The sequence below is a fragment of the Microcebus murinus genome, chromosome 10 (genome assembly GCF_040939455.1).
Source record: "Microcebus murinus isolate Inina chromosome 10, M.murinus_Inina_mat1.0, whole genome shotgun sequence".
NCBI classification, from domain to species: Eukaryota; Metazoa; Chordata; class Mammalia; order Primates; family Cheirogaleidae; genus Microcebus; species Microcebus murinus.
The window spans coordinates 94,484,065-94,511,745 of NC_134113.1; the positions used below are offsets into that span (position 1 = coordinate 94,484,065).

The window sequence follows — 27,681 nt, forward strand, 5'->3', positions numbered from 1 at the left end:
AATATTTTACAGTTTTATTTTTAAATCATTTACACATATTCATACAAAGAAAAATAAATTTCAGGATGTAACCTTGGGACCATGGTAGTTTAAAAAAAACATCTCTCTGATCATTAGCTACTCCAGACAAGGCAAGAGGCTTAGCAGTCATTTCTGGGGGTCAGTATATCTCCCCATGCAGGGGACAGGTGAGAAGAATCCAAGCTGCTCCCTTCTCATCATCTTCAATCTTCACCTTGTGTAGGTAATATTGGGGAAGAAGGTTTTTCAACACTCTCCCCTAGAAACATTTCAAGAAGTACAGCAAAGGCTTATAGTAACACTGAACTTTGCTAGAAATTTGGCAAGACTGCAATTTCTGAACCAACTTTCTAAAAGATTTAGCGCGATTCCTACTCACAGGTCTTTCTAAGAGAAGGAATTGCTACACTTACCACAGCCCTCTTCCCACTTGCTCTGCCTGCCCACCAAAGGACTCAGCACAGAGCCCTTGGTCTGATCCCAGCTAGTCCCCCTAGGCTCATTTCACAAATGAGTCTTCCTCCACCCACACCACTCTCTGTTGTAACAACTGACCCTGGCAGCTCCTGAGGACCGCTGATGTTATTAGCATTACCACATCAGCATTGTACTCACAGGGAATCAGAGCTCACAGCCAAGAGAGGGCCAAGAATGACAGAACTCCAAGCACCACTACCAAAATTCAGCTCTGCTGAGCCAAATCAACATTTCCATCAAACAGGCCAGCTCCTGACACATCCCCTCCCAGAGAGTCATCAATGGAGGTACACAGAAGAACCTCTCACATACAACTGCCCAGGGAAGATGGACTATTACCCATTACCAGTAAAAGTGGGGGAAAGGACAGACATTACAAATGCGGTAGACCCTATCAGAAATGGCAGCTGATGACAACAGTTACCCTATATTGTTGGGTCCTACCCAAAAGCAGCACCAAGAAAGGGCATGATGAGCAGAGAGATCTGCAGCTGGATGTACAGCCCTTGAAACACCAAGGGACTTAGAGACAACACAGCTCGTTTTCCCACAATGATGTAGGAACTAGAACATGGACTACCCACCCCTACACTGAGGCAGCTCCTGAAAGGCCGTACCGCTTATGGTCATCAGCCCACCCCCTTGGTAGGCACATTTGGGGAGAGGGAGTCATGTCCAGAGCAGGGACCCCTCCAGACAGACACTCACAAGGCAGCCCATCCCACTGTCACTGGGGCAGGCCAAACATAGTTAGGAGGGTGGGCAGATCCCTGGCATCAGCCGCTCCATAGGCATCACTCTGGCCTAACATGGACAGGGCCAAACGCAGAGTGCTCCAGATGTTCTCTGACATGGCGCCCCCTTCACCCCGAGGGCCCCGGCTTTTCCTCTGCATGTTCAAGGCCTCCAGGAAGTGTTCCACAGCTTCCCTGTAAGGAAGAGGAGGAAGGACAGCTGGTGAGCAGAACAACAATGGAAAGAGGTAGGTCAGCTGGCATGGGGACAGAGAAAGCTGGGACCAGTTAGCCAAATGACAGGCTCAGAGAATGAGGAACTAGGGCCAAAGGCCTAGAGAGAAATTTGTACATTCGTCAACAGATACTCTCACCGGTGAGCCCCAAGGTTGATACAGCTGATGCCCAGGTTATAGCGGGACCGGATATAGCCAGGCTGTAGCTCAAGGGCCCGGCGGTATGCCGCTACTGCTTCTTCACTCTGGTTTCCATTGGCCAGGGTGGCCCCTAGCTTATTCCACAGTAAATAGTCCTGGAAGACAGGTGGAGAAAGGGTGGAAACATGAGCCAGGGCTCAGATCAAACTCTGCCCATTCCTCCCCCTGCTTCATTACTCTGTCTAGCTAACGTGTGTTATTCCCCATTCCATTCTCAACAGTTCATCGTGTGGCCACAGTGGAACCCCTCTCACCCTATGCAGACTTCCTATGTCCGGATGAGCCTGGACTCCCTCCCTCTTTTCCCAATCCTCCCAAGGCAGTCAGTACATGGAACAATGTAATTAAATATCCCATGACTCTTAAAGTCCCAACAAATGATTCTTCAGTAAAGTACAGAACTGTGTCCCATTTCCATTCCTCGCCTGAGGCTCACATTGGGACGAACGCTGAGGGCAGCTGTGAAACAGTCCACAGCCTTATCATACTCCCCACTCAGGTTGAAAAGGACTCCCAAGCCACACTGCACATCAGGGTCAATGGATGTAGGATCCAGGCGCACAGCCGCCAGGAAGAGTTCTTTCACTTCAAGAAACAGGGAGCTAGACAAGGAGAAAAAAATACAAAAAAAAGTAGACAGATGGCTATGTCTGTATTTCTACCTGCCCCCCAAATAATTCCTTAATTGGTCAATCATATCCCCAAGATTTGTCAATCTATCAGCCATCAGCCATCCCTTCAACTCTCAAATTCTAATTTAGAAACCAGTTTTTATATTTCATTCCAGCACTGCACCATAGAATTCAGACCTGCTTTAAGAAGATCTTGGGTTTCCCATCCCACTCTCAGGACACTTGAGTTTCAATCTATCTAAACTTCCAAAACCAAGGTCACCCTCCTACTAACTCAGGCCACCATAATTCCTCACCCTGGAAGCCCTCACACTCACTCAGACAACAGAGACCCCAGGATACGCTTGCTGGAGCCCAGTCCTGCCCCACCAGCCCCTTCTTCAGCAGGCGTCACCAGATGGGCATAGGCCGGTGTATAGCGCAGCCAGTCTCGCAAGGTTTCACAGGCCTGTCGCTGCAGGGACTCGTTGGTGAAGCTCACAGCCAATGCCATCAGTGCCGTCCGATTATCTGGCTTTAGCTCCAGACACCTGTTTGGACAGGGATTAGCAGATACACTGGTATCCACAATGACACTGACACACTTAGCACCCTAAGATCCAAGCCAAGCTTTGAAATGCAGAATCATGATGGCCTCACCTGCCCAACTTCTTCAGGTTAATATACAGAGGAATCCTCTGATATGCAAGTTAATAATAAAGTTACAGACCTGAGAAGGAGAAAGTTTTAGGAGGCAACGAACCAACTAGGGTCCCACAGATAAAAATCAAAAGCTGATGAAAGAACAAAACCAGTTATCTCCAACTCGCTGCAAACCTCAGAGTTTCATCATGAGAAAACACTCTTATTAGTATCCAGAAAGAAGACAAGGATCTGAGTTGGGCTTCTATCATTCTAAAAGTTATTTGTGAAGCCTGGGAACCACCTCACCCCCCACCTTTCAGTGTACTCACCTCCTCAATGCACTGATGGCTAACAGTTCTTGTTCGTTCTCTGCCTGGGTGGTACCCAGATACTGCCAAGCCTAGAGGGAAGTAGACAGATTCCATCACCCCTGTATTCACCTTCCATTCTCCCTTCCCCCGGCTTCCCCTACTCATCATCTCGCTCTCAAGCCCCTCATTAGGCCATCTCCCAGAACCCAACCCATCTTCACTTCTCTCTTTGGGGCCTCCCACAAACTAGAGGAAACAATCTCTAGTGTGAAATCATAAAAATGAGCCACTCACTTCCATGTGCTTAGGATCCTGCTGCACAGCCGCCTCAAAAAGCAGCACAGCATTTGGCAGGTCCCCTTCCTGAAGCCGCCGCAGCCCTTCTTCAAAAGGCTGAGGGTGATCACGCAAGGGGTTCTCTTCCTCAAACTGGTACCCCTACCAGGGAAACATGTGATAAATCATCTGAGAGAGAGCCATCAGAGAGCAGCAGGGATGAAAGGATGACAACCAAGATAGAGGTGGAGAAGCCAAAGGCCTCCAAGCAGGAACCTGAATTATATCCTGGCAAATTCCCCACATTATAAAGATCATCTATGACTCCAGTAAAATCATTTGGTATCAGGCTCATGCTGCCCTCTCATGCTCACAATAACTGGAAAGCCAGGCAAGTCTACAAACTCATCCATGCGGACAATAAGCTTATTTTAGGAAGATTTCATAGGCCTCCATTTCTTACCACTGGACAGAACATTCTTCTTAACAGGATCTGCTTATTGTAATGAGATAAACTCTCCTTAGCTATTCAAAATGTATTTCTTGTTATTCTTCAAAAATGTAATACCGTATAAAGGAAATGCAGTTTGGAGTCACAGGCCCTGCCACTCAAATGCAACTCTTACCCAGCTCATTGGGTCATAGCACACACTGACTAAATAACATGTGTTCCAGCATTGTACTAATCAGTGAAGAAATAAGGTAAGAGGAAAGTCACTAGAAAGCTGTATGACTTGGTACAAGCAAGTAAAATGTTCCTTTTGGGGAGTAAATAGTTACCATCACAAAGCAAAATACCAGAGCAAAATCAAGATGCAAAATACCAGGCAGGGCCTTTCTAAATGCAGTTAACAAAAAAATTGAGAATGAAACTGTACATAATAAAGATAGGAGACCTTTTTTCATTATTATTGTGAAAACAGTAAAGAATAAGAAGCACTTAAATCTTACCAGCAAAGTTCTAAACATTGCAAGTCATCAGATACAAATTATTTGTCACAAATGAAAATTCAATAATCACAATTTTATTTAAGAAATAAGAAGAGATATACATTATGGGAAATAGATTTGAAATAAATGTATAAAAAGGATATTCATATTGAAAACTGTTATGTTCTTGGGATATCTCTGTACAATATAAAAACTCAGAAAGCCGAAAATGATCCTAGTCTGGGGATCATCAAACTTTTTCTATAAAAGGACAGATAATAAATATTTTAGGCTTTGCAGTTCTGTTGCAAACTATTTAACTCTGTCATTGTAGTGTGAAGGCAGCCATACACATATGTAAACCAATGAGTATGACTGTGTTCCAATAAAACTTTATTTATGGACACTAAAATTTGAATTTTATGTACTTTTCACATGTCACAAAACACTACTCTTCTTTTGATTTTGTTCAACCATTTAAAAACATTAAAAGCATTCTCAGCTTTAAAAACAGGTGGCAGACAGATTTATTCCAGACCATAGTTTGCTGACCCCTGCCCTAGACTATTAGAGTTCAATAAAATAAGACCTTCTACATTCAATATCAACCAGTGTCCATCATCAATATGTGTTTGAAGCCACCCTATAGAAAACAGAGATTACTGTCATCTATAACGCAATTTCCTAATGAAAGCAATTCCTGCCTCTCATATCTATTGAGGGCATCAAATGAGAAAATTCACCAAAGACTTACCAAAAAAAGTTTAAAATACTATCTGTAAATAGGTATTATCCTCATCGCCCTAGATACTTTGAAATAGAATGGCCTGGGCCAGGCGTGGTGGCTCATGCCCGTAATCCTAGCACTTTGGGAAGCAGAGGCAGGAGGATCGCTTTAGGCCAGGAGTTCAAGACCAGCCTGGGCAACACAGTGAGACCACATCACTACAATAATAAAATATTTTTTTAAAAAGATACAATGGCCCGTATATGATAGCCAGGAGTGATGTGAATGCTCTTCACGTGTCTTCATTAGATAATGGAACAACTCAATGCCATCATCTTGTAACCAGAATGTTCTCTGGGTTTCCTCTTGTACATGCTATCGATGCTCCTTGAGGTCTCATCAACTATTGATCAATTAGAAATTTTTCAAAATTAGAATATGTGCATAGATGGAAAAAGAGTACTCTGGAGGAACCCTCAACAGTCCACAGAATGCAGGATAAGCTTGGCATCACCACTGCATCCTGAAAAGTCTAACCCAAGCCAATCATTATGTCTGATCCACTGTCTGGTGTGTTACAAAATCTCATAGGTTCAAAATGCAGAAATAGCCGGGCGCAGTGGCTCACGCCTGTAATCCTAGCACTCTGGGAGGCTGAGGCGGGCGGATTGCTCAAGGTCAGGAGTTCAAAACAAGCCTGAGCGAGACCCTGTCTCTACCAAAAATAGAAAGAAATTAATTGACCAATTAAAAATATATATATACAAAAAATTAGCCGGGCATGGTGGCGCATGCCTGTAGTCCCAGCTACTCGGGAGGCTGAGGCAGTAGGATTGCTGAGCCCAGGAGATTGAGGTTGCTGTGAGCTAGGCTGATGCCACAGCACTCACTCTAGCCTGGGCAACAAAGTGAGACTCTGTCTCAAAAAAAAAAAAAAAAAAATGCAGAAATAGTACCACCACAAAGAGCCTGTCCCATCACAGAAACTTCGCTTTTATGGTAACAGTATATATATATCTGTCAGAGCTATAGGTGTTAAGTTGCCTCTGAAAATTTAAGGACTATCAATTAAAAAAAAATAGTACATTCAAAAATACCCATGAATTTATCTGACCATCAAGAGTCAGAGTCACATTTTTTAAGTATTATTGACATACAATTCAGTATTACTTAGCTTAAAGTGAGATAAAATCTGAATTGTTCACTATGGCATTTTTTGTGGAAACTTGATGCAAGTGTTTCTAATCCTAATTTTGCAACATCCCAAGGTATCAATGATATCAAACAGGGTTCAAGAATCTAAAAACGTTAACATTTTTAAGCCAGGCGTGGGCAGCTCATGCCTGTCATCCTAGCACTCTGGGAGGCCGAGGCGGCAGGATGGCTCCAGGTCAGGAGTTCAAGACCAGCCTGAGCAAGAGTGAGACTCCTGTCTCTACTAAAAATAGAAAGAAATTAGCTGGATAACTAAAAATATATAGAAAAAATTAGCCAGGCATGGTGGCACATGCCTGTAGTCCCAGCTACTCGGGAGGCTGAGGCAGGAGGATTGCTTGAGTCCAGGAGTTTGAGGTTGCTATGAGCTAGGCTGATGCCATGGCACTCACTCAAGCCTGAGCAACAGAGTGAGACTCTGTCTCAAAAAAATAAATATTAAAAATAAATAAATAAAAACATAATATTAACTTTTTAATTAAAAAAGTATTCTGCCCAGAATGTCGTAAATGAGTAATAAATGCTAAAAGGAAATGCTGCTCACATAAAATTAGCACTATGTCTACATCTATCAAAAGGAAATTTTTATTTAAAATGTATAACTTGCCATTTATAAGTTGATGGAGCCTATGCAACTTACCAAATTATTAATACAAAACAATAAAAGTGTTATCTATAGATATGTTCTTCAGTTCTTCCTTATCAAAGTTCTATAAAAGGAATCCATATTATGGCAAATATAGGGCAAGGTCCCAAGAAGTAAGCTCTCTTTTCCCTTTTGTCACACAGGATAGTTCTCAGAAAAACCCAGGAGAATAAACTGGAATAATAAGCAAAATCATGTTTTTCCTAGCACTAAGTTTTTCACTGCCTTTCAAACCCTAGTCTATTTTAAGTGATCCTGAACCTCATTCTCCCCTATCTTTGCACAGCTCCCTCATAATGTCAAGATCCATCTCCAGCACCATGCTTTGCATCTCAGGTTCTAGCCCCAGAATCCTTTCCCAACCACAGATGAGCTAAGAAAAAAACATCACTGCTCACCTCACTGGTTCTTGTTTGGCCTCTTTTCAAAACCAAACGATTCTTTCCCTTCCCCTTCATGCATAGACTCAGGAGCTCAATTATTAAGCACACCCCCAAATGCCCTACAGCGCACAAACAGATTTGTTTTTTATACTGAGACCCCTGAAGTGACATATGCTTCTGAGTCAACAGCACATGCTACATGCAAAATTCAATCATATTTCACCAATGACTACTGGGAAATTTTCCTAATATATAAGTTATTTAATATAATTCTTTGAAAACCCTAAACTAGGGAAGGTAGCTAATACCTATGAGAAGAGATTAGAACGTAAAATGAACTTGTGAGTTAAAAAAGTAAAGAGATACACTAAGGTGTGGAGGCAAAGGGACAGTCTATCAACCACCACTCTCTACCAAAGGATTAGCAATCTTCTCAAAATGTTCCCAATCTGACCTCCAAAGCAGAGTGACTTCTCTGCCCTGTTAATGCATCACGTGCAAAACTCCGTCATAGGTGTTATGTCACTAGATAGCTGTTATTTAACAAAGGTAGTCTTATTAACCTTTACATCCCCAGAATGAAGTATACACTCACTGAAGGAATAGTAAGGGTAAGGAAATGATTCAGAATTCTTTTCACAGAAAAGGGGCTCTAGAAAATAATCACTTGAAAGTGAGCACCCTTCAAATTCAGGATTAAAGAACAAATACTAAAGAAGGAAATTCTGGGCCGGCCACAGTGGCTCACGCCTGTAATCCTAGCTCTCTGGGAGGCCAAGGCAAGCCGATCGTTTGAGCTCAGGAGTTCGAAACCAACCTGAGCAAGAGTGAGACCCCCGTCTGTACTATAAATAGAAAGAAATTAATTGGCCAACTAATATACATAGAAAAAATTAGCCGGGCATGGTGGCACATGCCTGTAGTCCCAGCTACTCAGGAGGCTGAGGCAGGAGGGTTGCTTGAGCCCAGGAGTTTGAAGTTGCTGTGAGCTAGGCTGATGCCACAGCACTCACTCTAGCCTGGGCTTTTTGAGACTCTGTCTCAAAAAAAAAAAAAAGAAGGAAATTCTGGAACCTGAAAAACTAGGAGTTCTTACCTTATCATAGGAAGCAGATGTGAGGTCATCGTAGTCAGAAAGCCAGGGGTGTGCCTCAGCATCCCGTTTTGCCATCTCCTCCAACTCTGCCTGCAACTTGTCCCAGAAATCGACATCAGACTGTAATGAAGGAAAGGCAGATAGAAAAAGGAGATCCATCATGACCACCCCACCCTCAGCACCAACTGGGATGGATTCCCTAAGGCAGTAGTTCTTGAATTTCAGAGTGTTTAAGAATCATCTAAGGCAGGTTCACAACTGTAATCCTAGCATTTTGGGAGGCCAAGGAAGGAGAATCACTTTAGGCCAGGAGTATAAGATCAGCCTGCGCAACATAGTGAGACCCTGTCCCTACAAAAAACAGAAAAATTAGCCGGGCATGGTGGCGCATGCCTGTAGTTCTAGCTACTCGGGAAGCTGAGGCAGGAGGATCACTTTAGCCCAGGAGTCTGCTGCAGTGAGCTATGATGATGCTACTACACTCTAACCCAGGCAACAGAGTAAGACCCTGTCTCAAAAAAAAAAAAAGAAAAATCATTTAAGGAGATTTTAAATGCAGATTCCCAGACCCTATCCGAGATTCTAATTCAGTAGTCTGGGTATTGCCAAGAAATCTGCATTTTTGGAAAACACCAACCCCATCCCCAGGTAATTTCTGGCACAGATGATCCGGGTCCCTATGAAGTATGATGTTCATCATCTTTGATGTTAATACACCTACTCACTTCAAGGTGTATTTTCTTTTGGGGTGTCTGCTCCTGCACTATCTGCTCTCACCTCTATAGCTGACTTGGCTCTTTCAAACTCCATATCAAGGGCAGATGTGTTCACTGGTCTTGTGAACTGGTCAACCCAGGCATCTGAGGTACCCTGTGACAAAGAAGGATGGTCGGTACCACTGCCACCAACTTCCCACACACTAGACACAGATTAAATACCCACTAAACATCACCAACCTAGACACTTCTGAGAAGAACATTCTCAGAATCTCTTTCCCACCCACTCAGGAGCTGGATGCTACCAAGAAAAGCTAGTAGCTTTTCTTCCCCATCTGGGGCCAATGAACACTGAACACAAGGCCTGGGGCATCAGCTGGCTCTGAAATGGGACTGGGAAGTGATAATGTCCTACCTGCTGCTGTATAAACTCTGCTGCCCACTGTTCTGCCTGAGCTCGGCCCGACCCTGCACCGGACTCCAGGGACACCTGCCCCTCGCCAATCTGCCGCACGAATTTCAGGAACTGGGGCACAGAGACATACACAGGCCACTTGGGAGAGGACTTCCAGGGGTGCACTCTCAACCATGCCCAAAAGGACCCTGAGCTTGCCCCTCCCCCTGACCACCTCTAGCTACAGACAAGATATGCTAAAGATTGAAAAAAGTACAAAGCAAAAAGAAAGGCTTTTCTGGCTCTAAAGATTTGAGAAGGCACCAGAAAGGAGAAAGGGTTAGTAGGTAAGGAAATGAGGGAATGAATATTGGAAGGAAGAGGCTGGATCCTAAGTCTCTTTTCTCCAGGCAGAAAGGAATAGACCAAGGATCTCTTCTCTTTTTGTTTAAACTAAACTGGGGTAAGAGAAGCAAGACTCATACTTCCCAAGATCAGCTCTGCTGGGCAAAGCAGCAGAGGAATGTGGCTCACCTCAGAATTAGCCAGTTTGGGGTCATCCACCTTGGCCACAAAGTCACTTGCCGTGTGCTGCAGATCCTCCTCAGGATGATATTCATCATACCTGGAACAAGTAAGAACAAACTGATTTTACATATCAGTCTGCCACCTCATTCCCCATATTATTCCCCACTCCTGGCCCATAGCAATTACAGTTACTACCAGGGAAAAGAGAAGGTAACACTACTGCGTTCTTTTGCTATGATCCTAAAAAATTCCAATTTACTTTAAGAAGGACATTTGGGCAGGAGTGTGAAAATACTGATTACATCCTTTTACCTCTCCATTTTCCAAACATATCTTTGTAGAAAGAAGGAATAGACAGTAGCAAACTCAAATTTAAGTACATAAGGTAAAGTATTAACTTTTGGTAAGATAGTTAGGATTCTTGACTATATATATATATATGTGTGTATATGTGTGTGTGTGTGTATGTTTAAGAGATGGGGGTCTTGCTATATTGCCCAGGCTGGACTTGAACTCCTGGGCTCAAGCAATCCTCCCACCTCAGCCTCCCAAGTAGCTGGGACTAAAGGCAACCACCACCACGCCCAGCTTGATTCTTGACTATATTTGAAACGTAAATTCATAGGGATAAAAAATACAAGTGGAAACCTTAAAAAACAAAGTAGAAAATAAGGAGACTGCAAGTTGGTCTGAGACTGTAGATCAGGGGTCTCCAACCCATGCTAAGTTGTATAATTATTTCATTATATTTCACAATGTAATAATAATAGAAATAAAGTGCACAATAAATGTAATGTGCTTGAATCATCCCAAAACCATCCCTCTTCTCATTGATCCATGGAAAAATTGTCTTCCAAACGGTCCCTGGTGCCAAAAAGGTTGGGGACCACTGCTGTAGATGGAGGGGGTTGGGGGAGGCACAGAAAACTGTCCAACACTCCTCTCACAGGAATCCAGAAAGAGGTGGCTGGACTTACCAGCGATCAGTGGCAGCTGTTCCCTCAGGCTCTCCCAACCACAGCTTCTCCTCTGACTGTTCCAGATACTCTTCAGCCCAGCGGGCAGGGGATACAGACAAGGGGTCTGCAAGGGGCAGAGAGGTGGGGAAACCACACAGGGTTCAGTGTGGGATCAGGGAAAGTAATACATATACTCAACTGATCCTCCTAACCAACCTAAAGCAGAAAAAACCCTGCCGACTCCCTCAGAGACCTCTGGTCAAAATAAACTACTACTAAATGTCTAACATCCTCTTCAACATCCAACCCATTCTCAGGGGGCCTGGGGTAGAAGTTTATCAACAGTTGAGAACAGGAGACCAAATAAGGAGGCTCAGGAAAGGATTAAAAACCAAATTCTTTTTTTTGAAGTACTAAACTAGAGACTTCAATAAGAAATAGTAAGCACTAGGGCTTCCACCTTCCTCAGAAGTACTGCAGGAAGCCTGTCAGTGAAAGGTGAACAGAAGAGCTCCTGTTCCTTAACCAAATCTCTGGTCCATTCTCCCTCTTCCTGGAGTTCACACCATCCCAGCAAAAGGAGCCTCATTTCCTCTTAATATATGCCTACCAAGAGAAACAGAGAAGTGAAATGCTAGGCTAGAATTAAAGATACATGGGTCCACTCTTCACAACAGATGTTTGGCTTTTTCATTGTTTAATTGAGATGTACGTAATATACAAACAAGAGAGTGCGTAATATGTACCAAACTTAAGTATAAAGCTCAATTAATTTCAACATATGAATATACGCCCAAAACCACACCCCAGATGGAGACATAGCACAGGCTCCCTCATGCCCTCAACCCTGAAGGTAACACTATTCTGACTTTTCTCGCTTTTGATTAGCTTTAATAAGTAGCTATGTTGTTCATTCTAATTCTAGAAACCGTTTTCAGAAGCTCTTGTGACAAAGGGCACTGTTGCGACATGAGAATAAACATATCAAGGCAGCAAACTGAATGAGCATGTTGAACTCTTTCTCAACCTCCAGGACTTTGCCCTTTACTGTCCTGGGGCCAGAAAAAAAGCAATGAGACAGACTGGGGCTCTAAAGAATGAAGAATGAGCATGCGTTGTTCTTTCCTTTGCTTATCATCCATAGCTTTACAAATCAGATACTAAAATGGTCAGCCAGTCTTTGTCCCTAATTCCAACATCTGATTGTCACTGCTTTTAACAGTGAGAAGGCAGTTTTATAAATAATAATATAATAAAAAATATGGTTGACAATTGTTTTTTTTAATCACAGATCCATCTCTTAATTTCAAAGACTCTCAACAATTATATCCAGATTCTATTAACTAGTTCTTAGAGAAAACATTTTTCTTTCCTTTGCCCTAACTAGACTGTTGGCTCAAGTGTGGAGACAGAAAAGGAGATGATTAACAGTTCAATGCACTTTATAACACCTCCCAGTTCCCTAGTTCCACTCTGTTGAAAAAAAGCTAGTCCCTCTCCTTCCTCTCTAGTCACTCCTTACTCTCAACTAGAGTGTTTTGCGAAAGCATATTCTAGCCACAAGTGCTCCTTGAATCTCAAGGACAGAAGCAACCAAAAAAATAGAAAGCACCTGGACTGTATAACAGACATGAGGCAGTTTAGGAAAAAATCCCAAAGCTGAGAAAAGTCATGCTCAAATACCTATAAGTTGGCATTTGAACGTATTAACCACAAGACCCAGAATTTTCTAACATCAGGAACCTGTTCCAACTAAGGACTCAAATAACCAAAAGAACCAAAGGAATAACACTTGCCCTTCACAATCTTTTGAGAAATTCCAACAAAAAATCAGATCCATCTGGACACATGTGAAATTGAAGCAACTAAGGCCTAAGAAGAGGATGGAACTGCCCTAGGTCATGAAGTAGTCAGAATAACCTACATACCAAATATCCAAATCAGAATGCTTGCCTCATATAATTTTTTATTGTGTATTCAATCCATCTAGGCACATCTACTCTAAACCCAAAAATCAAAAATTCAGAACTTCCTACCCTTATCCCCACAAGTTTCTATGTTTGCTAAACAGCACTGTGGAAAAGAACGTAGGTTTTACAGTCAGCCTACCCACAATCAAATCCCAGCTCCATCCTTTATTCACTGTGCATCTGCAAACAAGTTACTCAATGCTCTAAGTTTCCATTTCCTTATCTATAAAGCAGAAATGACAGTATTATAGCTAGTCATAGAGGTTGCTGTGAAGACCAAAGCACATAGTAACAAATAGCTACTATCATTACTGTCTGTTCATGGCAAACGCAAACCAAAAGTAGAAAAACATCACAATGAAATTTTTATTCCTTTTATGCCAAAGTCTCTTGCTTTGCCATCCAGGGGAGATTTGTTGCCAATCATCTTCTGCTACTGCTGTCTGCTGCTTTTCCTACGAAAGCAAAGATTCATCTCTAACGATGATCATGTGAATTTCATATCACGTGAACTAAGGCCATCTCAATTCAAGAACCCTGACAGATGTGTTTTATCTCCAAATCTGAGCAAGCACAAGATTGAGAATTATTTGACCCAGAAGATTTAGGATTGGGGGTGGAGGGGGAATTCCATCACAAAACATGGTAGACTGAAAAATGAGCTTCATGGTGATTAAACAGTTCTATATCCTAATTGTGGTGGTACTCACACAAATCTATATATTTAATAAAATTACATAAAACTACACACATAAAAAAAATAAGAGCATATAAAACTGGTGAAATCTAATTAATTCTGTGGAGTACACCAACAGCAATTCCCTGATTTTGATACTATACATAACTAGTAATTATATAAAATGTTAACATCGGGGGAAACTGGGTAAAGAGTACACAGAACCTTCCTGTACATTTTCTTACAACTTCCAATGAAACTATAATTATTGCCAAACAAAAAGTTAAAATTTTAAAAAACTGAGCTTCAAATTTCCTTTTAAATTTGATTCAAGACTCAACAATGAGGATTTAAAAATAATAAGAATTTAAAGGGTACAACCTTCTCATATCAAAATCTACTTATCTATAAAGCCATAGTTAACCTATATAATTGATACAGTACTATCAGCCACAAATGCTTTAATAAAAGATGAAGGATCATTTAAAAACGGATTATTAGAAAATCAACTTGCAGCCGGGCATGGTGGTTCACGCCTATAATCCTAGCACTCTGGGAGGCTGAGGTGGGAGGATCCCTCAAGGTCAGGAGTTTGAGGTTGCTGTGAGCTAGGCTGACACCATGCCACTCTAGCACAGGCAACAGAGTGGGACTCTGTCTCAAAAAACAATTTTTAAAAAGGCCAGGTGTGGTGGCTCACACCTGTAATCCTAGCACTCTGGGAGGCCAAGGCGGGTTAAGCCCAGGAGTTTGAGGTTGCTGTGAGCTAGGTTGATGCCACGGCACTCTAGCCCAGTCAACAGAGCGAGACTGTCTCAAAAAAATAAATAAATAAACAAAACTTAAAAAAAAATAAATCATGGGAGGCCGAGGCGGGCGGATTGCTCAAGGTCAGGAGTTCAAAACCAGCCTGAGCGAGACCCCGTCTCCACTATAAATAGAAAGAAATTAATTGGCCAACTGATATATATATATAAAAATTAGCCGGGCATGGTGGCGCATGCCTGTAGTCCCAGCTACCCGGGAGGCTGAGGCAGAAGGATCACTCGAGCCCAGGAGTTTGAGGTTGCTGTGAGCTAGGCTGACGCCACGGCACTCACTCTAGCCCGGGCAACAAAGTGAGACTCTGTCTCAAAAAAAAAAAAAAAAAAAAAAAAAAAATCAACATCCTTTAGCTTTTTCTCCCAGTTCTCTATTCATTCACTCAAAACTGAAGCCTACTACATACAAAGCAATATACTGCTGTTACAGGACATTTTTATGATGGCAGACTTCAAACACCTCAACTTCCCTTCTCAGGTTCCACATCTCCTGCCTCTGAAATACACACAGTTCCAAAAGAACATACAAAATCGAAGACATCTCCAAAGAGCATTTAACAGGTGAGATGGGCCCAACATGTTTTTCTAAAGTCATTTTTCATTTACAGGTTAAGGAAGGCTTCACTGGCTGCAAACAATTCAGGTAATTGTAACAAAAATCTCATCCATCTCAATGCTCATAAGAGTAATGATTTCTGAGTTATCAAAAATAACTAATGCTCACACATTACAGCAGAAATCTTTCTGTGATAAGAGACAGCACTTAAGTCCGTGGTTTGTGTGAAAAACTGAGTTTCTGTCTAATAGAGGGTCTTTGCTATAGCTCAGATTTTAACTTGAGGCAATTCCACAAAGAAGATTCTTAATTTTAGTGTAATGGTTATAGCCACGGAGATTACAGGCAGACACACGTGAGTTTGAATATCATCTCTGTATTGATGATTTTGCACAAAATATTTAACCTTTCCAAATTGCAGTTTCCTCATCTATAAATTGGGGAGAAATACCCACTTTTTAAGTGTTACTGTAAATATCTAATGAGTTTAAGAATATAAAGAGCATAGTATTATATTTAATGAAACCAAGAGTACCTACTGTTCTACCTGAACTCCAAATTATAGTTGGGAAAGAGAGACATGATAAAAGGGACCAATTACTTCTATTAAAAATGAGTTTTAATTCTTAGATTTTGGGAGTTTTCCCATGTGTGGAGGAAGCCACCTTTAGGAGAACAAAAACAGTGGGTGGAGAAACCAATTAGATCCCATTAATCATCTCAAAAAAATTCACAAATTGTGAGGATATGACTCCCTGAAGAGTCCAGAATCCTTATAACTTTCTCCATTTGTATCACTTTTTTTTTTTTTTGTCTTTTTTAAGACAGAGTCTCACTCTGTTGCCCAGGCTAGAGTGCCATGTCATCAGCCTAGCTCACAGCAACCTCAAACTCCTGGGCTCAAGCAATCCTTCTGCCTCAGCCTCCCAAGTAGCTGGGACTACAGGCATGTGCTACCATGCCCGGCTAATTTTTTCTATATATTTTTAGTTGGCCAATTAATTTCTTTCTATTTATAGTAGAGACAAGGTCTCACTCTTGCTCAGGCTGGTTTCGAACTCCTGACCTTGAGCAATCCTCCGGCCTGGGCCTCCCAGAGTGCTAGGATCACAAGCCTGAGCCACTGCTCCTGGCCTATTTGTATCTCTGGCTATTCTTGATTTCTTAAATTGGTAAAAGGCTAACTTTTGACAGCAATCAGGATAAGGAAAGCTGAAGAAACTGCCCTTCCCCCAAGCCCTGATCAGATGCGCTTAAGGCAAAAAGAATCAACCCCAAGGGAACAGGGAGCAGCACACTCTCTCAAAGAGGAAAAATTAGGCTGAGACCCTGATGTCTGTAGCAAAGTATGAAAGAGTATAAGTTGCAGGCCTGGCGGTATAGCATAACATTTAAGCCCAGGGGGCTGAAATCAAATCCTGACTCCACCACTTACAAAGCTGTGTCACCTTGAGCAAGTTACTTAACCTCTAATCCTCAAATTTCTTATCTATAAGGCTAAAAATAGTAATTACCTCTAGGGTACTCATGGGGATTAAATAGATAATTCATTCAAAGCACTTAGCATAAAGCCTAGAATGCGGCTTTTTTATCATTATTATGGTATGGTCTTTGCCCTTAGAGACCATATACTTCAGGCCTTAAACTCCAAAATCACACTCTCCAAATCCCCAATTTTGTTCAAGATGACTTAATGCCAGAATTCCAGGTGCCATGGTGAATACTTCTCTTTTCCTGGACAACACCGCCATCCATCCAATCTGTAGATCCTTTCTACCAAACTACAGTAATAAAGTTCCAGATAACAAAGAGATAGACCTAACTGCTCATGTTCTCTCTATATATACAAAATCTGTTATCCAGTTCAAACCCAGTATCTGTTTAATACAAGTTCTGTTCTCTGTTATTACCTAAGGGAAATTCAAGTTCAGTGCCCTATAGAAATGAGTCTTGAGGCCAGAAAAGTCATAAACAGCCCAAATCACTCAATATCCTAAAATGAACGGGGGGACAGTATAGAACTCTGTCCCATAGGAGCTATTATGGATTTGCCCATGACAAACCTCACCTGTAACTTCAGAGATGAATTCTTGGGACCAGTCAGTCTCATTATAATCCTGAGTTACATCCACAGCATCTCCTGCTGCAAGAAACTCCTGGGCCCAGTTCTCAGACAAGGCCAAGTCTGCCACACCAGGGGCTTAAAAGAGAAAGAAAGAGAACTAAGAAAGAAGAAAAATACGTATCATGCCATCACATCTAAAGAACCCTGAATGCACATGAAGACACTCTGTTCCTTTCATCTCCTTCTGCATCTCGGTTCCCCAACATCAGCAGCATCAGATGGAACTCTCTTGGCCATGCCTACACAGAAAATAGTGGTCTTCCCTCCCACCCGATTCTGAACTCACCTCTCTGGGGAGCCTGGCGGAAATTTGACTGTTCAATTTCCTGCATCTCTGCCAGGAGGTCATCCATCTTGAAAGTCTGAGGGGCACGGGATACAAGTGGTACATTCTGATCCTGCAGGAATTCAGCCACCAACTGTCAGAAGAGAGATGGTGAAATAAATCCATGTGGTCAGGAGGCTTCAGCAAGAGACAGGACCTACTAGATGGGTATACTGATGTCAGATACACAGTAAGGAAAACACAGAAACTGGAGACACATAAAGAAGGAGAAATTTTCTTCCCATCGATTTGGAAATACAAAAAGACATAAAATAACAACCAGGCAAATCTCATTTGTTCAGGAAAGTCCAAATATTGAAATATGGGTGAACTAAGTTTAAAGGTGAAAAACACAATGGGCAAGAGAAAATTGGGACAGAAAAGAGACTGATATATTTACCTCATCTTCAGAAGCTACTCCCAAAGGCTTGGACACCTAAGACAGAAAGACAGGGAGGCAATATGGTACAGTGATGAAGACCACAGGCACACAAGCCAACTACAGTAGAGTCAAATTCCAGCTCTACCATTTATATGACCTAAGGCAAGTCACAAATCTCTAGGCCTCAGTTTCTTCATCTATAAAATGGCTGCCTTTATCTATTTAAAGGTGCATAGGGCTCAGCACAGTGTCTACTAAACACTCACTAAATGGTAACTGCTATTATTTGCAAGACAATAGAGAAAGCAGTTACTCCAACTTGTACAAAAGCACCGGCCATCCCAGACCACTTGGTCTCTCCACCTCTAGAACACTCACCGCTTCAGAAGCTGGGGTTCCAGGGGGCCAGGGGCCAGGCCTCAATCCCTCCTGCCGAAGGGCCTTGTCCTGGGTGAAGTGCCCGGCCAGCTTCATGAGCGGGTTGGCACCCCCGCATTCGGCCTCCACCAGCTCCCGCATTGCCATGGTGACCGCCAGCTCTCTGATGGACAGAGGAGGTTTGGAACTGGGGTCCCACAGTCAGACTCTTCCCCAACCTACAACTCAGCCTGTGTCTGGGAGAGGCAGACAGACGTGTGTCCCACACGGGCCAGGTGACCCGCAACTGAACACCCTCGACCTCTGTCTGCCTTCTGCTGTGGCGCCCACCTCTGACGGAGTCCGAGGAGGGCTGGTGCTCTCTCCTGCCAACCCCCTCGAAGCCCACGGCTTTCAGCCTGGGCCTCTCCACCGGCCTCCACGACTACAGTGTCAGGGGCGGGACGGGCCAGCAGCTGCCCCCACAAAGGGGCCTGGACCCCAGAGGACTACGGCGGGCCGCTTCAACAACCTGGCTGGACCGGGACACCGGCGGCAAGGGAGAGTGGGAACGCCGCCTGACTGGAAAGCCAGTCCCCCGCCGCTCCACCAGCGGCGAGCACCGCGGGGCCATCCCCTCCCCTCGCTCACCTGAGCCCCTCCCCCAGCTCGGCCGCGTCCCAGCCAGCCCCCAGCCCTCCAGACCACCCCATCTCCCCCGCCCCGCCCTGGACGCCGCTCCGGCCCCGCCCCCGGCCCCGCGGGGCTGCCGCAAGGACCAGGGGAGACCAGGGACGTATCCTCGTGCCCTTCGGGGTCCTGCGCTCACCGCCCAGCGCCGCGCCGCACGACCCGCTGGGGCTCCAGGTGCGGGCCGGAGGGGGAGGGGAGGAGCAGGGCAGAGGGAGAGCGGGGAGTCAGGGGGCGGGGCTCAGGCTTAAAGGGGCCGTGACCGCCCCGCTGTGGTCGAGGCCCAGCGGAAGCTGTCTGAAGGGGCGGGGCCTTAAGACTGCGACACGGAGTGACGGGAGGAGCAGTGAGTCTTAAAGGGGAAGAGCGCCTTAAAGGAGAGTCGGCTCTGTGAGCGCTCTAAAGGGTCACGGACCCTAAGATTCATTTGACAGCTAGCTCAAAGAATGGAGCTAAGAAGGGCTTCCCCGGCTTTGGGGGAAAGCCGAGGGCGCGAGATCCTGGGCTCCGCTCATCCTGGCTCTTCCCTGGGGGTACATTGTGACCCAAGTGGATTCCCTGCCCTCTCTGAGTCTCAGTTTCCCCCTCTAAAATGGGGCTGGCTAATGTTCCCAAGCCCAGGAAAGAGAAAGGCCCTAACACGAGGGGCTCTGGGAGTCACATCCGAAGCCTACTCCAGCCTCCTAGGCCTGCCCCCATTTCAAATAGCCCCTTCAGGAGCAGCGTCAGAGTCTCCATGGAAACAGAGGCCTGCCCCCAAACCCTCTTCCCTTCTGCGTAATAGGGAAAATAGCACTGGATGATGACAAATTCCGGAGACTAAAATAGGGTCCAACGCATCCTGAGAAATCAAGCTGGTAACGTACAGGGAGGGTGCGCAGTGAGTCACTCCTCTCCTCTTCTTGCCTCACCACGGTCAAGGTCACCATGGTGGCCTTATTTCCACCACTCCAGGCAGGGAAAGCACAATCATGATGCAAGAAATACTTTTAATCACGAAGTAAGAGCCTAAGGCTCAGGCCCCACCATCTGCCAGATAATTGGCTCCGGTGTCAAACCCCAAGGTCACTAGGAAACAAACCTGATATCTCATCTGGTGTCAAGACCAGGGGAGTCCTGGTGTCATCGAGGACAGGAGGGACTCAGGGCTGAGGATAGTTAAGCAAGAGTAGTGCCAGGCGAGCAGAAGTACCATCCCAGACCGAGGTGCACAAGAGAAGGCAGGCAGCAGGTGGCGCCCTGGGCCAGGCTTGTTTCCTAGCTGTCCTGCAGATTTCACAGGTGGAGTCCCCAGAGGACCACAGGGAATGGCTGTGTAAACTCATCTCTGAGATGGTAGGGAAGCTGCTCTGACACCTCAGAAGAGCAGAATGGCAGGGCAGGTAGGAAGGCTGTGCAACATTTCTCCTTTTCCTTACCTTTTCACTATCTTTCAGAGGCCCTGATCTCACTGCCTCCTTTCTTCTGGGGTACACAAACCCCAGCCCTTGGGCGTCCACTGTTCTCAAGCTGCCATTCTAAGGAAAATAGATAGTACCTGATAAAATAAAACATACCAACAAGGAATGGATGATGCTCTCTGCTTTAAAAAAGAGGATCCCTGGAGAGAGCAAAGTTTAACTGAAAGATATGATAGTAGAATTTCAAAACATCAAGGCAACCAGAGTGGGTTTTCCAGTATCACTCAAACTACACCACACATATAACCTTCTCTGGGGAGTTTAGCAACTGATTACCAGTACCTCACTATGTGTGCAGATCTTGGGAGAATGGTAATGATAATCACTGATGTTTACTGAATGCTCACTAAAATCCAGGCTTTATGTACATTAGTGCTTTTTTTTTTTTTTTGAAACTGAGTCTCCCCCTGTTGCCTGAGCTAGAGTGCCATGGCATCAGCCTAGCTCACAGCAACCTCAAACTCCAGGGCTCCAGCGATCCTTCTGTCTCAGCCTCCCGAGTAGCTAGGACTACAGGCATGTGCCACCATGCCTGCTAAATTTTTTTTCTATGTATTTTTAGTTGGCCAATTAATTTCTTTCTATTTTTAGTAGAGACGGGGTCTCACTCTTGCTCAGGCTGATTTCCAACTCCTGACCTTGAGTGATTCTCCCACCTCGGCCTCCCGGAGTGCTAGGGTTACAGGCGTGAGCCACCACACCCAGTCTTACATTAGTGCTTTTAATCTTCATAATACCCCTATGAAATAGGTATTACTAGCCCCATTTTACAGGTGGTAAGACTTGCCCAAAATCAGACAGCTAGGAAGTCAAAATTCAATCCAGGTGTAACTCCAGGTACCTACCTCCTAGTCTTAGAGAAAGCTTGCTGATATGCCCTGGACAGCTTTGATCTCCTAGGCCATGGAATTCTTTACAGAACCTGGCCCACAGTCCCAGACATGCTGGTAAAAGGCTAATAATTACTGGGTGTTTAATATTTAGTTTACTAAACTTCTGGATTTGAAATCCTAGATTTTGTTAATACAGGTTCAAATTTAAATTCTTATTCTGTTCATAAAAGTAGTAATTTTTATAAAATAAAAATGCTAATGTTACTTATTCTTTAATTAATGTTTGGTTAGTTCAGTTTAACAGGTTAAATTCCTCCCATTTTTAGACACATTTTGCATTGACTATGTTCCAGGCATTGTTTTAAGCACTTTTCAAATGTTGATTTCTTTAAACCTCATAACTATGAATTAGTAACTAATATTATCCCCATTTTACAGATGAGGAAACTGAGACACAGAGAGGTTAAGTGATTTGCCCAACATTATACTAATAAATAGCAAAGCTGGGGTTTGAACCTGAACTAGAGTCATCAAATATTTTCTGCAAGGGGCTAGACAGTAAATATTTTTGGCTTTGCAGTTCATACAGTCTCTCTCCCAATTGTTCAGCTCTGTTGGTGTAGCATGAAAGCAGCCATAGACCATATGTAAACTAATGAGAGTAGCTTCTTCCAAAAAGACTTGTTATAAGCACTGAAATTTGAATTTCATATGATTTTCACATGCTATAAAATATTCTTTTGATTTTTTTTTTTTTTTTTTTTAAGACACAGTCTCACTTTGTTGCCCTGGCTAGAGTGAGTGCCATGGCTTCAGCCTGGCTCACAGCAACCTCAAACTCCTGGGCTCAAACGATCCTCCTGCTTCAGCCTCCCAAGTAGCTGGGACTACAGGCATGCACCACCAGGCCCGGCTAATTTTTTGTACATATATTTTTAGTTGGTCAATCAATTTCTTTCTATTTTTAGTAGAGACGGGGTCTCGCTCAGGCTGGTTTCAAACTTCTGACCTGGAGCAATCCGCCCGCCTCGGCCTCTCAGAGTGCTAGGATTATAGGCATGAGCCACCAAGCCCGGCCTTCTTTTGATTTTTATTCAACCATTTTAAAATGTCAAATCATTTTTAGCTTTCAGACTGTAAAAATGGGCAGCAGGCCATAGTTTGCTGACCTCTGACCTAGATAGTTTGATTCCAGAGGCCATACTTTTAAACTCTATGCTATACTTTCACTTTTTAGAAAAAGTTAAATTTCCTAATATCTTAAACTATGCAGCATTTAATATACATATTTTAAAGCATTTTAAATACCTGACAGGGCAAACAACCTTACTAGGCAAAATCTTTCTAAACTTTTATTCAACCTCATAAATCTAATATTAATAAATCATACAATCATTTATCAAATTTCTCTTAATCCTCTTGAAGTCATAAGTCTAAAATTTTACTTTCCAAATTGAAGGCTAATCCATCAGATTCTCTTAAACATCAAATCTTTTAACTTATAAAGTCATTTACACACCTGTGGAAAGCAAATTTACTGACTCAGATAGGTCAAGTTTACTGGGTTAAATTTGCAATCACAGTACAGGTACTTAAAGGTCAGAAATTTGAGACCAAGATTCAAGATGTAGGGGCTACATATTCCCAAGCCAATGCTGAGTCACAAACGAACATTCTCGGCCCTTTTTTAGAGATGAGTTCTGCCTGACGTGTCATGGATCTCTAAGGCCATTTCCTTCAGCTGATAATGTTATCCAACTCATTAGTTACAACTTTACCTAAGTTTTGTCATCTCATTTGGGTACAACTAATTTCTTTCACAACGTCACTTGAGTAAATGAAATCTCTTTGCATTGTTAGTGTTCAAGTCTACATTCCTTTTTGTTGGGGGAGGGGTGGTGCTATGGTTTGACTATGTCCCCCAATGTTCATGTGTTGGAAACTTAATCCCTCTGCCCTCATGCATGGATTAATTCCACTGTTATGGGAGTGGGTTCATTATTGCAGGAGTGGCTTTGCTATAAAATCAGTCTCTCTCTGGCTGGCTTGCTCTTGCTCCCTCATCATATGATGCCTTCCACCACGTTATGATGTAGCAAGAAGGTCTTCACTAGGTGCCAGCACCATGCATTTGAACTTCCCAGCCTCCAGAATCATGAGCTCAATGAATCTCTATTCTTTATAAATCACCTAGTCTGTGCCATTCAGTTATAGTAACAGAAAACAAAGTAAGACATATGGGAAATGGGGGGCCACCTATGTGGCTTGATTCTTTCATTTCTTAATGACATAAGATGCAGAATAATAGAAGTCTCCATGCTCTGGAAATTGAAAATCAAGTTATGATCTTTACACATGTACCTTTTGAAGGGTTTGTTGGTTATGAGCTCTCCTCTTATCCTCTGTAGTTGTCATTGGCAGAGACAACTTGGCTGTATGTGTGGAAAGATGCAGCAAATTCCAAAGCCAGGCCCATCTAAATAGACCTGGACAAATCTCAGTTTGCTTTAAAAGTGTTCAGAGTAGTGATATATATATATATATATATATATATATATATATATATATATACCCAGGTACATCCAGGACTATACACCTAGGTTTGGGTACAAAGTTTCATCCCCTGGCCACCCAGCAGGGAATTTTCCCAGATAGCAGCAAGGACTATAGTACACACTCTTTACCCCTGTGTATTAGTATATTTAGGTTACTATAACAAAATACCTTACACTGGGTGTCTTATAAACAACAAACATTCATTCCTCACAATTTTGGAGGCTGAGAAGTTCAACATCAAAGCACCAGGAGATTCAGTGTCTGATGAGGTTCTTGCTTCCTCATAGATGGTGCTTTCTTGCTTCATCCTCACATGGTGGAAGGGGCTTGCCATCTCTCAGGGCTGTCTTTTGTAGGGCCACTGATCCCATTCAGGAGGTAGAGACTTCATGACCTAATCACCTCCCAAAGGCCCCACCTCCTAACACTATAACATTGGGGGTTAGGTTTCAACATATGAACTATGGGGGAACACAAACATTCAGACCATAGCACCCTGCTTCTAGCAGAATCTTCCCAACTTTGAAATCCAGGGAAGTTTCAGAAGATGTCACCCTTGCTAAAATCCAACTGGCAAAGAATAGAAGGATAGAAAAAAGAAATCAAAACTTTGACATGAGAATATTTCCCCAAATGAGTGGTTTTGCTCCCTTTTCAGGATTTTTCACCAAATATCTACAGCATACACAGATAAGTAGTGTGTGTGTGTGTGTGTGTGTGTGTGTGTGTGTGTGTGTTGCCTTTGTTTTGAGAAGGACTTCTGCTTTGGGGAAGATGGAGTAGACATACTCTTCTCTATTCCTCCCTTAAATACAACCTAAAACCCTGAACATTATATATAAACCAAAACATAAGAAGACTCTGAAGAGTAGAGAAAAGAAGGCAAACTGGCTAATGACCACAGGACCCAAAAAACAATATGTTAGTGAGTTCCATGGGTTTTCTTTGTGCCTCATATATCCCAGACTGGGTGCTAGAGAGGCCAGCAACCCCAAAACACCAATATGCAGAGACAAAACAAGCTCCAGTAAAAGCCTGCTCTCTCTAGCTGAAGAACCAGGAAAGGGGCAGCCTACCAAAATAGAGACTTCTGGACAATAACCATTCTGTTCCAGCCAACCACCAAATAAAAAACTGTGGCCCCCACCCACACACCCAGCAAAGGCCAACAGGGGAATCTAGACTTCCTCCCTCACAAGGCTGTAACAAGACACCCCAACACCCACCCTGGGGTGGCATCAGAGAAGACTAAGTAAGGAGCCATGACTTTCATCCCCGCAGCACACTGCTGAGACTGCTTAGCCCCTGTAGTGTTGACAGAGACCATATAGGGAGCTGGAACGAGTGCCCTGTGCAGCTCATCAGTAATGAGAAGCCTCCTACCCCTTGGGTGTAATTGGAAACCAAGTGGGGAACCTGCATTTTTACCTTCACCTGCCAATAATGAGGCAGCATCCTCTCCTTCCCTGCCAAAATAGTATACAAAAGAAGCCAGTTAAAACAGAAGGATTAAATAAGATCCAGAGTCTCCTAACACGATGCAAAAATGTTTAGGCTTCAATCAAAAATCACTCATCATACTAAGAACCAAGAGCATCTCAAACTCAATGAAAAATGTAAAACAATAGATGCCAACACCAAGATGACAGATATATTAACATTATTTTAGGGCAGCCACTATAAATATGTTTCACTGAGCAATTACAAACATACTTGAAACAAATGAAAATACAAAGAGCCTCAGCAAATTAATAGAAGATATAAAGAAGAACCAAGTGGAAATTCTAGAACTGAAAACTACCACTCTTGAAATAAAGCATGGATAGGCTAAACAGTAGAATGAGCTGGGTACTGTGGCTCCCACCTAAAATACTAGCACTTACTTAAGGCCAGGAGTTCGAAACCAGCCTGGGCAATATAGTGAGACCCCATCTCTAAAAGAAATTTTTTTAAATGTTTTAAAAAACAGTATAATGTGTGGGACAGAGGAAAGAATCAGTGAACTGGAAGATAGAACAATAGAAATTACCCAATCTGAACAACACAGAAAAAACAGACTGAAAAAAATAAAATAAAATAGTATCAGGACCTGTGGAACTGTAACAAAAGATCTAATATTTGTGTCATCAGAGTGTCAGGAGGAAAGGAGAAATAGGGCAAGGTTGAAAAAGTACTCAAAAAAATAATCTCCCAAATTCGGCAAGACAGAGCCTAAAGATTAAGGAAGTTTAGCAAATCCCAAAGAAATCCACAACAAGACACATCATAATTAAATGGCTGAACACATAAAGGCAAAGATAAAAAAATCTTGAAAGCCACCAGAGAAAAATGATACCTTACCTATAGGGAAATTCTTATCAGAAACCAGCGAGGCCAGAAAAAAAGTGGCACTTTTTTCCGGTGTTCAAAGGAAAGAGCTATCAACCCAGAATCCTGAATTAATGGGAGCATTCGTTTTCTATTGCTGCTACAAAGTAGCAAGTAATGAAATAGAGTAGCACTGCCACAAGCTAAGTGGCTTAAAACAACACAGATTTTTTTATGTTACAATTCTAGAGGTCAGAAATCCAAAATGGGTCTCACCAGGCTAAAATCAATGTGTCAGCAGTGCTATATTCCTTCTGGAAGCTCTAAGGAAAAATCCATTTTCTTGTCTTTTCCAGCTTTTAGTGGCTGCCCACATTCTTTGGCTAACAGCACCCTCCATCTTCAGCCGGTGATGTCTGGCCACGACCCTCTTACACTGCCACCTCTGCTTCTCTCCCTTCTTCCTCGCCCCCCACATATAAGGATTAGAGATTACATTGGGTTTATTTAAATAATCCAGGATAATCTCTACATTTTAAGGTCAACTGATTAGCAACTTGATTTCCATCTTCAATCATGATTTCTCTTTACCATATACCCTAACTATCCACAGGTTCCAGGGATGAGGACGTGGACATCTTTGGGAAGGACAATACCCTGCACCACACCCAGTGAAAATATCCTTCAGGAATGAAGGAGCAATCAAGACATTCTTAATAAAGGAAAACTAAAAATTTTTCCCCAGCAGGCCTGCCCTAAATGAATGGCTAAAGAAAGCAGAAAGGAACAATAAAAGAAGAAACATCATGAAAGAAGAAAGAACATAGTAAACAAAAATATGGGTAAATACAATAGGCTGGAGTTTTCTAAAATGTGTTTGACAGCTGAAGAAAAATCATACCATTGTTTGTTTTTTGGAATAAGCATTAACTAAAGGCACGAGACTTGAATCCGAATCATAATTTGCTGACTAGTTATATTCATTGTCTATGAGTTTCAATTACCTTATGAGGCGTGACGCCTTATTTTCTCATCTACAACCTGAGGGGATAGGGCTCTACAGATTCTAGAAGTCCTCATCTCTAAAATCTGTGGTATTAGGCTGTGACTGTCATGTAGGAAGCAGCGTCAGGTCACCTGTATAAAAGCCAATCTCATTGTCCATTTTAATTCAATAATTTAGCAAGTGTGTATTAAGCACCAGGCCCTATGCTAATTCCCTAATTCCTTATTATCTACACTGGCACTAGGCATTTACTCTGATATTAAATATTTATCTTATCTTTAACACATCAACTGCCACATGAGTTATATTTAACTCATGCTAGTTTTGAGCCCGGAGCCTCAAAACCTGGGCAAAGCCCTGCAGTTGGTTCATGAAAATCTTACTTGTTGATATTCTCCTTGTTCCAATTAACATTGATAATTTAAGTCTAAAAACGTGGATTAAATGAATAGAAGTCAATTGATTTCATTTTTCTATTTATGTTTACCTTTAAATTACACTTAAGCCTGAC

At 42.9% G+C, this 27,681-nt stretch overlaps 1 protein-coding gene and 1 long non-coding RNA gene across 6 annotated transcripts; one reads left to right on the top strand and one right to left on the bottom strand.

Annotated features, from left to right (window-relative positions):
* On the bottom strand, positions 1–19,277 carry PEX5 (peroxisomal biogenesis factor 5). 5 transcript variants are annotated; one of them, XM_012760670.3, is made up of 16 exons: positions 19,148–19,277; positions 18,340–18,502; positions 17,980–18,015; positions 17,541–17,673; positions 17,198–17,329; positions 11,125–11,230; positions 10,154–10,244; positions 9,641–9,751; positions 9,287–9,379; positions 8,510–8,629; positions 3,531–3,674; positions 3,255–3,325; positions 2,619–2,831; positions 2,106–2,271; positions 1,607–1,764; positions 1–1,427 (listed from the first exon to the last, which is right to left on the bottom strand). In XM_012760670.3, exons 2-16 carry the CDS (start codon positions 18,484–18,486, stop codon positions 1,226–1,228), a joined length of 1,923 nt encoding a protein of 640 aa, XP_012616124.1. In that variant the 5' UTR covers positions 18,487–18,502; positions 19,148–19,277; the 3' UTR covers positions 1–1,225. The 5 variants fall into 5 exon arrangements, with proteins under 5 accessions (XP_012616124.1, XP_012616125.1, XP_012616127.1 ...); XM_012760671.3 differs by lacking the exon at positions 19,148–19,277 and adding an exon at positions 18,670–19,062; XM_012760673.3 differs by lacking the exon at positions 9,641–9,751.
* Positions 19,100–27,126, top strand: LOC142873419 (uncharacterized). Its single transcript, XR_012921485.1, has 2 exons — positions 19,100–19,185; positions 26,778–27,126. It is a non-coding gene; the product is annotated as an uncharacterized LOC142873419 (long non-coding RNA).
* The last annotated feature ends 555 nt before the right edge of the window (positions 27,127–27,681 follow it).